At 47.9% G+C, this 13,860-nt stretch overlaps 1 protein-coding gene across 1 annotated transcript in view; it reads right to left on the reverse strand.

Annotated features, from left to right (window-relative positions):
• ABCA13 (ATP binding cassette subfamily A member 13) overlaps window positions 1-13,860 on the reverse strand; it is a 155,970-nt gene that overhangs the window by 36,453 nt on the left and 105,657 nt on the right. The window contains exon 13 of the mRNA XM_048511828.1: window positions 12,898-13,048. Coding sequence (XP_048367785.1) covers window positions 12,898-13,048 — 151 coding nt within the window. The remainder of the gene's footprint in view (window positions 1-12,897; window positions 13,049-13,860) is intronic.

The raw sequence follows: 13,860 nt of genomic DNA on the forward strand, positions 1-13,860 counted from the left end.
TAGTCCTAATTCTTCCCCCCAGCATTTTCAATGAATGCCCCCTGGTTCTAGTATTGTGAGAGAGAAAGAAAAAATTCTCTCTGTCAAAGTTTTCTATCCCATGCATAATTTTATAGACTTCAATCATATCCCCCCTCAGACGTCTCCTCTCCAAACTAAAGAGTCCCAAACGCTGCAGCCTCTCCTCATAAGGAAGGTGCTCCAATCCGTCAATCATCCTTGTTGCCCTTCTCTGCACTTTTTCTATCTCTTCGATATCCTTTTTGAAATGTGGCGACCAGAACTGAACACAGTACTCCAAGTGCAGTCGCACCACTGCTTTATATAAGGGCATGACAATCTTTGCAGTTTTATTATCAACTCCTTTCCTAATTATTCCCAGCATAGAGTTTGCCTTTTTCACAGCTGCCAAGCATTGAGTTGACTTTCCTTCATTCCTACAGCCCCTTCCAGCCCCCAATGTCATGATCCAACCCCTGGGCATTTAACAGGACACAGAGGACTCTGAGGCAGAACATGAGGACACAGTGCAGCCAGAGGTGGCTGCTCCTGAGGAAGACCAGGCAGCAGAGCCAACGCCCAGACCTTCCCTGCCTGATGACATGCAGGTGGAAGAGCCTGCAGATCCTCCTAGAGAACCACTGATGAGCCAACTGTGCATAGGAGATAGAAGCAGAGGCTGCTACTGCAGAAGCAAAGAAGGAGTGTTCTTTTGGCAGCAAGATATGGGAGATTAGAAGTCTCTGCATCTGATGAGGATTAACTCCTTGCAGAATTCCAGCCCTTTGAACAAGACTCTCTATATAAGCCTTGCTGTGAGCTTGCTTCTGCCTGGATGCAACAAGTGTGTTTCCTGTTGTCTCCGTGTGCCTGGTTAAGTGCTGATCTTCAGCCTGTTTACCTGATCGCCTGTGCTGTGACCTGCTGGAGTGTGACCTGGCTACGTCTTGCCTGCCACCTGCCTCGGCAATTTTTGAAAAACCCAGGATGAGGGAAATATCGTGGGGCAAACCTGCTTTAGAACCAGGAACCATGCAAACTTCTTGGTCAAACTGGGATATTTCCCTTGCTCAACCTGGGATATTTGGACCTTGCAGAAATGACCTAAAATGTGATAGCCTCAGTGTGTTTATTTTAGCTTTTAGGGAGAATTCAAGCTTCATTTGATCTAGAAATCAATTATGTATCTTTTTAGTGGTCTGTGGTATTCATAAAATTCTTCTCCAATACCACATTTCAAAGGAATCAACTGTCTTTGTGTCAGCCTTCTTCATTGTCCAACGTTCCCATCCATACATTGTAATGGGGAGCACGATAATATGAATTAGCGTGGTTGCCAGCAACACATTCTTACACTTCAGCATCTTTTCGAGCTCTTTCAAGGCTGCTGTTAACCCGTCTCAATCTCCTTTCCAATTCCTTGGTTGCAATTTCCACCATACCAATTCTCAATGTACTTTTGCAACACCATGATTTGAAAAAAAAACTCTACAGATTGCAACTGGTGTGTGCGTGCGTGCGTGCGTGCGTGTGTTAGTTAAAAGCCTCTCACGGATTTGACATTTTCTGATTTCCAAGACTTTCCAGGCAGTTACTTTTGGGGAGTGTGAGATGCGCTTAACTTTTATGCTGGGTACTTAACGCTTCCTATTGACAGCTCTATTAGCCAAAGCTCGGAGCCTTGAGGAGTTATAACTTTAATCAGTTGAATCTACTCATGGAATCAACTCAGACTTAAAGTCCCCTGCTTATTTGACACATTTGTACAACATGAACACCATCCATCCCTCTCTTCTTAGAGTCCAAGCAGTTTTTGTTCCATGCTGAAGCGGGTATCCCGTTCGGCTGATAAACTGTCTTAATGGCAAGCACTCGGGAAGAGTCCACACAACTCACGATTTATGTGATAGTTGCAATTACCCACTTGATTACCTGGAGACCTGATACTGCCACATGACTCATCAACGAATGAGTCATGCATCGTTACCGTTGCCTGCCTTCAGGGTAGAGGGGGGGGGAGGGAATGGGAGCCAAATTGAGAGATAGGAAAGGGTAATCATTTATGGTGGCTCACCATATGATGGATGAAATCAGCAGGCTTGGTTTTAATTTAAAGTACAGGCTGATTTGATGGCAGGAGCACACAACTTATGGCCCAGGCAAATATGCTCAGCCCATCAGGAGCTCAATAAACTAGTTTCTGCTGCCTACCTGGGTCTACAATGACAGGGAGGTTTCCGGGCACCTACAGGCAGCAATAGGTGGCTGATCGACCTCATTTGTCTTGGAGCATCACAAGTTTATTTATTTATTTATTTATTTATTTATTTGATTTTTATACCGCCCCATCCCCGAAGGGCTCTGGGCGGTGTACAACAATGAAAACACAATATAAATAAATAAACATTTAAAAGCAGCGATAAAATTCCCAATGCATTTACCGAATATAAAACTCAAGGTTTAAATTTAAAGTTAAGATCAAGATATAAGTGGCATCCAGCATTCTAATAATATAAAATCCCTCCCTCCCCACGGTAGAGGGAGGCGTGGCGAGTCTCATTAGATGTTTGGTGGCCCAGATGTTAAGGGCCAGGGGAGGGGCACTATTGGCGGCTAGTTCCTCCAAAGGCCCGGCGGAACAGCTCCGTCTTACAGGCCCTGCGGAGCTCCCCAAGGTCCCGCAGAATCTCCGGTTAACTGAAGAGCGTTCCCGCCGGGCGGGGGCCAAGGCCGTGAAGGTCCTGGCCGATGTGGAAACCAGCATGCGCCCGAGGGGCAAGGGACCACCAGTAAAGTGGCCTCTGCCGATGCGGAGAGATGGCGTAGGGGCGTATGGGGGGTGATGTGGTCACCGAAGATCACGACTGGGCCGCGAATGGCCTAAAAGGTCAACACCAACACCTTGAAGATGATCCGGAACTCTACTGGAAGCCAGTGCAGCTGCCGCAGCTGGGCTGGATGTGTTCCCGAAAGGCGCCCAGCCTGTAAGCAGAACATGCTGCTGCATGGTGGACCAGTTTTAATCGCCGGATCAAAGCGCCAAAGGCCCGCGTGAAGCCGAGTTACAATAGTCTAGTCTGGAGATGACCGTTGCATGGATCACAGAGGCTAGGTCCATTCTGGAGAGGAAGGGGGCCAGTCACTGGCGAAGGTGGAAAAAGGCAGCCCGGGTTGTATGGAGCCACCTGGGTCTCCATTAGAGACAAATCCAGGTGGACCCCCAGGCTGCGAGCCGGAGGGGGTCGGCGCCAATGTGACCCCCTCCCACACCGGCGGCTGGAAGGCCCCTCCCCCCCTCCGCGGCCAAGCCAGAGGATCGCCGTCTTCGATGGATTCAGTTCTAACCTGCTCTGTCGCAACCAGCCAGCGACCGCTTCCAAACAGTGCTTCGCCAGAGCCGCAGGGGCGGCGGCTGCTCCCCCCTCCATCAACAGAATGAGCTGTGTGTCATCAGCGTACTGATGGCAAATCAGCCCAAAACTCCGTACCAGCTGAGCAAGGGGTCACATGTAGATGTTAAATAACAGCGGGGACAATAATGCCCCCTGGGGTACACAGCATTGAAGCGGGCACTTCTGGGAGGCCTGGTCCCCACACCTCACTTGCTGATTCCGGCCCCAGAGAAACGAGGTTATCCACTGAAGGACAGTACCCCGCACTCCGGAGGCGGCCAGGCGGTGGGCCAAAAGGTCGTGGTCGACCACATCAAACGCTGCGGTGAGATCTAGCAACACCAGCAGCGCCGATCTGCCTTGATCAAGCTGAATACGGAGTGTATCCGTGACGGCGACGAGAACAGTCTCCATCCCATGCCCAGCGGGAAGCCGGACTGGAAAGGGTCAAAAACCGATGCGTCATCCAGAAAGCCTTGAAGCTGCTCCAGCACCACTCTCTCAATTACCTTCCCCAGAAGCGAAAGATTCGGCAGGGGTGTGGTGGCCCAGATCTCCTGGATCTAGCGATGGTCTTTTTAAGAGTGGGTGGACCACTGCCTCCTTCAACCCGGCTCCAGCGGGAAGGTTCCTTGCTCAAAGGGAACCATTGATGATACTCAACAGATAGGATCGTAAATGGCACTCCGCCCGGCAGGTTTTTACAAGCCAGGGCGAGGCCGCGGATCCAGAGGACAGGTAGTAGGTCCTAACAGCAGCTAAGGCTCTGTCGACAGCGACTTCAGGAAGCAGAAACTGGGTCAAACAAAAAGGACCCGAAGGCTGACAAGGGAGTCTCTAGTTATTAATTAGCCAGCTAACGTGGATGGAAGGTTGTAAGCGGAGCTTGGCGATCTTATCATGAAAAAAAAGCTCATAAATGCCTCACAGCTAATATCCAATTGAGAGTTTGAAAGTCTCTCCGATAAGGAGGTCAATGACCGAATTATGCGAAATAATTGTGCTGAAGCGAGAGCTGGCGAGGGGCCAGCGAGGAGGAGGAGAAAGATCTCTTCACCTCCTTAAAATGCGCCATCTCATAGAGCTTTCATAAGCGTCCTATAAGATGTTCGCGCAGCTTACCGTCGCGAGATTTCCTCCACACTTTCGCTCTAGAGGCGTCCCTGGCCCCGCTTCATCTGGCGCAGCTCCTCTGTATATACCATGGAAGCGCCAAGGAAGCTGAGGGCGTAGAGAGCGCCGAGGAGCAACAACATCGATGGCATCGGAGAGTCGGGAATTTCAATCCTCCACTTGCTCATCGAGTGTGCCGGCGGGTTCAGGGTCCATGAGCATTCGCGGCAGAAGTGGATCCATGAGTCTCCGGTGACATAAATCAACCACGTCGCCCTAGGCAGGTTAGTGCGACAGGAGTCCACCCGGACCTTCAGGGCAAAATGGATTTGGACCATGGCACTCTGTCAGTAGAGGATACGATAAACTTATCCCCGACCAGACCAAATCCAGCGTGTGCCCAGCCTCATGGGTGGGGCCAGAATTTATCAAGGAGAACTGGCGATACGCCATGGATGACACTAAGATCCGAAGCTTGCGTACATATGAGGCGAAAATTAGGCATGGAGCGTTGAAGTCCCCCAAGGCGATAAGTCTGGGGAATCGCATAGCGTGATCCGCCACCACCTCCAGCAGCTGCGGCAGGCTGTCTCCTGGTGCGCTAAATGACCGGTACACCAGAATAGCCGAAACGCTTTCCAAAGACCAACTCCTCCAGGCTGACACACTCTATGCCGGTGACCTCTGGGGCGGGGGGGCTGGCGGAATTTGTGCCCCCATGACTCTACCAGCCTCCCTCCCTCCTAAAACCTGACTCATATCCCGAATATAACTCATAGGAACTCAGGGACCCAACTGAGACTTCCTTGCGCTGCATCACTTTCGGAAGCCTCAACAGACTGCCCAAGCCAAATGCAACCAACCTGCCCAGTACTGTGCCATACCAAATTCTGATCAGCTCCTTATTTTTGAAGAAGAAGAAGAGTTTGGATTTATATCCCCCCTTTCTCTCCTGTAGGAGACTCAAAGGGGCTTACAATCTCCTTGCCCTTCCCCCCTCACAACAAATGCCCTGTGAGGTGGGTGGGGCTGAGAGAGCTCTAAGAAGCTGTGACTAGCCCAAGGTCACCCAGCTGGCGTGTGTGGGAGTGTACAGGCTAATCTGAATTCCCCAGATAAACTTCCACAGCTCAGGAGGCAGAGTTGGGAATCAAACCCGGTTCCTCCAGATTAGATACACGACCTCTTAACCTCCTACGCCACTGCTGTTCCTTTGGAGGTTCAGGTCAGCATCAGAAACAGGAGGTCTCTCTAGATCTTGCTGAACTGCTATCTATGGCTGGTGAATTGCACATGGACTATGAGTTGCCAAGCCTGATCTACACATTCCTACACTGTGTACCTGATATCAGAAGATGCCAGCCTCACGAAGGTGAGCACACTGGCCCATAGGAAGTAGACCAATTCAGCCATTTATTTATTTGTTTGTTTGTTTGTTTGTTTGTTTGTTTGTTTGTTTGTTTGTTTCAATATGATATACCGCCCCATCCCCTAAGGGCTCTGGCCAGTGTACAATTTGATACCAAAATCATATCAACCATCAATAAACCCCGGTAAAATCATGAATTACATCTCAGTTAAAACATTTTAAACAACCAGTAACTCCATAACTTCACAATCCAAATATCTATATCAGTATCAGTAGCCCAGCTCAGCTAAACAGCGGTTGATCTCAAATATAATTCCAGGGTAGGATGGAATATAAGGGACGGCACCTCAACGGCTGGCCGCCCCAAAAGCCCGGCGGAACAGACTTTTACTGACTAGTCCACCAGGTTGAATCCTCTCTTACATAAGGATTCGATCCACACCAGCCCACTCTTTCCCCAGGGTCAGACTGCATTGTACAAGGTCTGCTCCTCACCAGAGACAAGCTTAACAATCAAGCATTCTCAGAGAGAGAGCTAAACCACTCTGCCTCACTACCCTTTACTCTGCTACCCTTTACTTTGCTTTGCTACCCTTTACTCTGCTCTTTCCCCTGAGCTAGATGTGAGCTCTCCTGGCTCTTTCCCTGAAGCAGAACTCAACTCCCATGTGCATCCCTCCAACCTCTCATCCCTCTTCTCAAAGGTGATTGGATGTTGAAGCAGCACTCCTATGTGCTCATATGAGTGGCTTATTTTCCCTTCAGGGGCAGGGCAACTTCTGGTCCATCACACAGGGAAGCTGAAGGCACTTCTTTAAAAAGAACTGAAATAATCCTAAAACACCAACTTTTATTTCTGGGATTTTTTGGAGCACATTTCCTGGTATCCTGGAAAATCCTGGATAACATTTGGACATCTGAACATATCTGAAAAAATGTCAATAAGGTTGTTTTGAGGATATATGTTTGGACTGGGAATATCCATGAGAACATCCCTTGTTGGCAACATCTCTGTTATTTTGGGGAGGGTTTCAATCTATCTGGTTTGCTGTGAAATCCGGGAGAATGAACATATGAATGCATGAAGCTGGCTTAAGCTGAACCTTTTGGTCCTTCCGGGTCAGCAGAGGCGGAGCGCTCATGGGGGCATGTGGGGATATATGTCCCCAGGTGCACGCCAGCTGGTCACATGAGGGGCAGGCAGAGAATCGCCCCGCACACCCCTCCCCTCGGCCCGGTCCCGTCAGGCTGCTCCTTCAGCTGGCGGAACCTCCAGCTGAAGGGGTGGCCTGCAGTAGGTTCCTGCTAGCTAAGGTAAGGGGGGCGCAGGGGGGAGCGTGGGAGCCCTGGAGCAGGTGTTGCCCCAGGTGCTATTCCCCCCCTCCACCTCTGCAGATCAGTATTATCAACAGAAGAAGAAGGAATAAAGACAATCACAAAATGTGCACTCCCCCGAAAGGCAGTCAGATATTTAGGAATAAATTCAACTGGACAAAATGATAGATTTTTTTTAAAAAAATTACAAAACAGTTTGGAAAACCATAAAGGAAGATGAGAAAAGTTAACGCTCCTGTGGTTAAGACGAATACCAGCCGTTAAAATGAACATTCTACCAAAATTGATCTTTTTATTTCAAACGCTACCCGTACCCATGACGTAAACTTAAAGAAGTGACAAAGAACTATATCCAAATTTATATGGAACGGGAACAAGCCAAGAATAAGATTTAAACTATGGCCAGATGAAAAGAAAAGAAGAGGAGGGCTCGCTGTCCCTAATATTAAATTGCATCAACGTAGAATGTCAACAGTGTAATAGAACAGCATGCAATTTGACTCTTAGCCAAGCAATGATGGACACACTTTGTAAGAATATTTCTACTGAACATGAACTGTATTTACTACACTGTGATTCCAGGAAATTGCAGGCAAGAACCTGTAATCAACATTGAGGAAGTGGATTTAATATTTCCATGAAATGGGCGTAGAACCAAAACGCTTGTCCACTCGGACGTTCTATGTTTGGATGCTCAATTTGGACTATAGGTTTTGAAGGGATATTTCCTTCCCCATGAACTTTGGGCCCATATTGCACCTCTGTCCATTTACGTGTGTATATTAAATGTGCACTGCATCTTTGCATTGTCATCTAAGACTATTTGGAGCATTATTGTAGCCCATAGTATAGTGGATCATTCTTTCAGGGATCTGATTTGACAGCACTAGTTATTTTTTGTTTTGTTTTCTTTGTGCTAAGGAAGGAAGGGAACACTCAAGACAAGACCTTTTAATTCGGACATTATGTTTGGGACTATCCAACCACGTGTCCTGGAAACATGCACTACCCTTGATCTTCTTGATATGGTAGTCGCCATTTTGTCCACATGCATTTTCAGTACATGCTACACAAAAGCCCGGTGTCCTTTTCTGTGTGTCAGGAGGAGCGTAGGTAAAAGACTACCCCAGAATGCATTGCTGGACATTCCCAAAACATAAAGTGGGGCTGAGAATTACTTTGGTTGCTGTCACTGTGCAGGGAGAGGCGTGGGCTCGGTGCCGGCTTCCAGCCCAGTAGACAGGGCCATTCTGCTGCCGGTGCAAGTACATGATGTAGGTGGAGGGGGCGGGGCCACGTCCTTGTAAGGGTAGGCCGGGCCTTCCGGGCCTCTCTTCTGCTCGAGCTACAATGGCTTCTACCACATTTTTTTTGACCTTGCAGTGTTGCACTATTGTTTAGTGGGCTTTGTTATTAGTGACATTCATCCGTCACAGCATGGGGACTAATCCATTCAGGAGAGGAAGAGCCTGTGCGCTGGGCCTCCCCATTCGGTGGGGACCTCCATAAGAGGCCTAGGGGGTGGTAGCAAGCATGTGTACTGCATGCCCAGGCGCGGGCTGTGGGTGGCTCGCACCCCCTGGCATCAAGGGGAGTTCATTCAGAGGCCAGTGCCCAGATGGCTCCCACTATCTTGCTGCTCCGGGTTTTGGTTTTTCCCCTGTGCATCAGGCTTGGGGAAGGTTATTACTGGGAGACAGCAGATATGCTGCTCAGCAGTCGCTGGGGGGCAGCAGATGTGCTGCCTAGTGCCGGATCTGTCCCCTATGCTGCACCTCTACTTCCTTCAGCCAGCATACCAATAAACAGGCTGCGGCCATATTTTAATCCACCCAAGGTGGCTGTCTGTGGGCGTTTCTCCACTCTAAAAATAACGTGGAGACTTACTGCTTTCATCTGCTGCAGGACCTTTTCGGCGTGGGGTCATGTTCCCCACCGCAGCTTCTGCCCCTTCCTAAACGACCGCTGGCAGCCAGGCAGGACTCCCCCCGATCCATTCAGGGGGTGTCCTGATTGGCTGCTGCGTTCGTGATTTTCTTGTGTCCACAAATAGTCGAGGATTCGTCCAGTTGAAAATTTTAAAAAAATTCCCGCCGCATCGCGAACGCCCTGCCATACCCTGATTGGACGGGAGGGTCCACGTCATCAGGCGGCGGGAAAAAGGAAACCGAGGGAACCACCCGGCCTTTCCCACTGCGCGCTCTGCGCGGGGTTAACAAAAAGGCTCTGTTCAAAAGAGGAGCCGAAATGTCGCGCGCTGAGAGGGAGCAAGAGGGGCAGAATCGGGGCGGCTGCGTTGTTGCCGCCCCTGTAGTGGGGAGTGCCACTGGACCCTGCGCTAATTGGCAAGGTTAGAGCACAACAAAAGGTGAGTAGGGAAAGGGCCTGTGTTGTCCTTCCACACCCTCAAGCTCATTCTCCCCTCTGCAGGTGGCAACATCTGGAAAGGCGAGTAACAGGCTGTATTCATGTCTGCCGTTGGCCAAAACTCTCTGGCATCGCAATGAGAATACCAAAGTTAGTTAAGCAAGCTCAAGGAAGAAGCGTTTTAAGTGTAGCACTTCAAAACTGGGGAATGCCAGCTTCCGCTAAATTGGCATTCAGTCACGCCATTTAATTCCGCCCCGCAGCCGGAGATGCTGAGGTGAACCGACAGCTCTACGGAATCGTCGGAACTGTTGAAAGGCATTCAACAGCCTTATCCAGCACATTTCCATTTTGTAAACTTTCATTTCCTTTCCCGTATCAGATGTCTCGGGGAGGAGACAGAATGGTCTCACCGGCTATTACCATTAAGATGAGTCGCTGTTTGCATTTCATGGCTTGGGAAGATGTAATTTTGGATAGCGCTGTGCCAAATTTTTAAACTTTTGCTATAAGGAGGGGCTTTGGGGAGGGGGGATAAGGAAGAAATTATCTTTGAGCCCCTCCTCCTGCATTCACTGTCATCTAGGGATCTGCCAAATCCCCCTCCCCCAATAAAGTTTCATGTCTTTAATTAAATTATGGAGCCAACATAAGTATGCAGAGGAGAGCTCTTGGGCTCGGTAATGAACCTCCGTTTCCTTAAGAATCCCTCGGATATTTTGCCCTCAATCAGAACCTCTTAATTAGCTTTAATTTTTGCTTTAGGTGAAATTTGGGGGGCTCTTTTAGCCAAAGAAGTTCAGCCAGAATTCCAGCAGGAGGCATCTTCTGGGAGAAGTGCACCATCCCCCGCTGTGCTTGAGAGTTGCGAAAAGGTTAACACACATTTTTAGAGAGCTGGAGGAGCTCATTTGCTGCCTAATTAAACTCCCGTTTCCAATTAAGTTTAGGACCCAAAAAAGAGTCAAAGTCAAATGCCTGATTTATACATATTTATCAGTGGTTTCCTGATGGAATGCACAGTTGGGGAACCGAAAGCTTGCTAGAAATTCTCGCCTTCCATATCTATATTTAGTCTCTGTAGGGCCGTGGTGGCAAACCTTTGGCACTCCAGATGTTATGGACTACAATTTTCATCAGCCCCTGCCAGCATGGCAAATTGGCCATGCTGGCAGGGGCTGATGGGAATTGTAGTCCATAACATCTGGAGTAAAGGTTCACCACCACTGCTGTAGGATGATGGGTCCATTATTGTTTGAGATACGGGGCTGTTTTGAAAGGCAGAAAACAAAAACTAACCGCAAAAGGGGACTATAGTGACAGGCAGAGATGATAGCAGAGATTAATTATTTTCAGCAGGACAGCAATTGTTTTCTAAGACCATTCAAAAGATCTGCAGTTCTATAGAATATGATCTACGGTTCTGTAGGGTTATCTGCCACAATTCGATCCTGCCATCCTTCTCAAGAGCTCCAGGTGGTATATGAGGCCCTCCTTCAACCCTTTTATCCTTTCAATGTCCTTGTGGGATAGGTTAGTCCAGGGGATGTCCAACTTTGGTGCTTCAGATGTTCATGAACTACAATTCCCAACAGCCTCTGCCGGCATGGCCAATTGGCCATGCTGGCAGGGACTAATGGGAATTGTAGTCTATGAACATCTGGGGCACCAGAGTTGGACACCTCTGCTCTATGGCATTATACCCTGCTGAGGTCTTTCTTTCCCCAAACCACACAGAAGAGAAGAAGGTCACTGAATGAGAGAAGAAGAAGAAGAAGAAGAAGAAGAAGAAGAAGAAGAAGAAGAAGAAGAAGAAGAAGAAGAAGAAGAAGAAGAAGAAGAAGAAGAAGAAGAAGAAGAAGAAGAAGAAGAAGAAGAAGAAGAAGAAGAAGAGTTTGGATTTACATCCCCCCCTTTCTCTCCTGCAGGAGACCTCAGTGGGCTGACAATCTCCCCAGCTCAACAAACACCCTGTGAGGTGGTGGTGGGCTGAGAGAGCTCCGAGAAGCTGTGACTAGCCCAAGGTCACCCAGCTGGCGTGTGTGGGAGTGCACAGGCTAATCTGAATTCCCCAGATAAGCCTCCACAGCTCAGGCGGCAGAGCTGGGAATCATACCTGGTTCCTCCAGATTAGATACATGAGCTCTTAACCTCCTACGCCACTGCTGCTCTGATTAGAAGGCTAAACACCCTCAATTTAGAGTTTCCTGTCTCTTCAGAATCCCCAAAAACAATGTGTGACAGAACATGGTTTGATTGGTTAGCAATCCTAGCTGTCAACACTTGGTTAGCAATCCTAGCTGTCAACACTGTCCCCCCAAAAACCCAAGGTAGCAACTATGAACAATCTGAAGGGAAAAAATGAATACTGGGTTCTCACCATATTGCTGACGTTCCTTCTATTGTGAGAATTAGGATTGCTAACCTACAGGTAGAACCTGGAAGATTCTCAGAATCACCACTGATCTCCAAACAATAGTTCCTTATGGAGAACATGGCAGCTTTGGAGAGAGTCTCTCTCTTGCTGAGGTATCTTCCCAAATCACGTCCATACCAGGTTTCAACCCCAAAACCTCCAGGAATTTGCTAACATGGACTTGGCAACCCTCCCGACAGTTATCTTGTTAAAACCATACCTGAAGGCAATTTAATTCTGCTCTTTGAGGCCTAGAAAGAGAGGTCAGTGTAGCAGCTGTTCTAGTGTCTAAACTCTGTTCAGCGTCCCACATGATTCTGTGTAAGGTTGCTTTTCTCAATATTTATTTGTTGTTGCTTTTCTCTTTGTTTATTTCCCATTGGCAGGCCCGGCAGTGCTCTAACCTTGGTCATACACTTCATTAACTTCCGTGGAAGGTGTATGAGAGATAGATAATTCTCCGTATTTTAAAAGAAACCGAAAAAGAAACATGCTTGAGTTTGTCAAGCAAGGAGCTTTTCCAGATGCAGGAAGGCATAATGGACAGTGTTTTGGGGATTCTAACAGGAATAAAAAGCGATTTTCACAAGCTTCCTCTTATTCATTCATTCATTCATTCATTCATTCATTCATTCATTCATTCATTCATTCATTCATTCTTTCTTTCTTTCTTTCTTTCTTTCTTTCTTTCTTTCTTTCTTTCTTTCTTTCTTTCTTTCTTTCTTTCTTTCTTTCTTTCTTTCTTTAGATTTTTATACCGCCATATCCCCGGAGGGCTCCGGGCGGTGCACAACATACAGTCATAGTACAGTCATAAGACAATCATAAAATAAAATAGCTAAAACCTAAAACCTTCCCAATTTCCCTCCGTGGCATTCAAAATTTAAATACTGAGCCACACGCACCTTATGGACCTGCCGCTTGGGAATTCCACGAAGGCTGCAATAATAGTAGAGATGTTCCCAGCCTGTTAAAAGGGGATCAAGGGCATCTTGTTGTGGACAGTAGCCAATCCGAACGCCTTGCAAGAGGGCAGACAAAATGTCCAATTCAGATCTGTTTAGAAGAAGGAGAGATTAACAACAAAATAATTATCACAGGATATACAAAATAATTATCACAGGATATACTAGAACCAGGGGGCATTCGTTGAAAATGCTGGGGGGAAGAATTAGGACTAATAAAAGGAAACACTTCTTCACGCAACGTGTGATTGGTGTTTGGAATATGCTGCCACAGGAGGTGGTGATGGCCACTAACCTGGATAGCTTTAAAAGGGGCTTGGACAGATTTATGGAGGAGAAGTCGATTTATGGCTACCAATCTTGATCCTCTTTGATCTCAGATTGCAAATGCCTTAACAGACCAGGTGATCGGGAGCAGCAGCAGCAGCAGAAGGCCATTGCTTTCACATCCTGCATGTGAGCTCCCAAAGGCTACTGAGAGTAGCAGAGAGCTGGACTAGATGGACTCTGGTCTGATCCAGCAGGCTAGTTCTGATGTTCTTATGATATCCATGAAAGGAATGCTCCCACCCAAATTTTCTCCTCCAGTTTCGGGGGCGGGGGAGGTGTCCAAACAACCTGATCTCCTTTGGAGAACTGTACCAATATCTCAGTGTTTATGTGCATCTACTACAACACAGAGTGAAACAGGAATCACAGCATTTCTTTTTGCACTAGCCACGTTCACGTGTGCTGGCGTGGACAGGTGTCTCAAGAAGTTGGGTCTGGGAGGACAAGGAAAACACAAGGATGTACTTCTTCACGCCACACAATGGTTAAATTGTGAAACATGCTGCAGCAGGATGGGCTGAAAGCAACCAATTTGGAAGGGGATTAGACAAATTCATGGAGGACAGGGCTGTC

This window comes from Sphaerodactylus townsendi, linkage group LG11 (genome assembly GCF_021028975.2).
Source record: "Sphaerodactylus townsendi isolate TG3544 linkage group LG11, MPM_Stown_v2.3, whole genome shotgun sequence".
In the NCBI taxonomy this organism is placed as follows: Eukaryota; Metazoa; Chordata; class Lepidosauria; order Squamata; family Sphaerodactylidae; genus Sphaerodactylus; species Sphaerodactylus townsendi.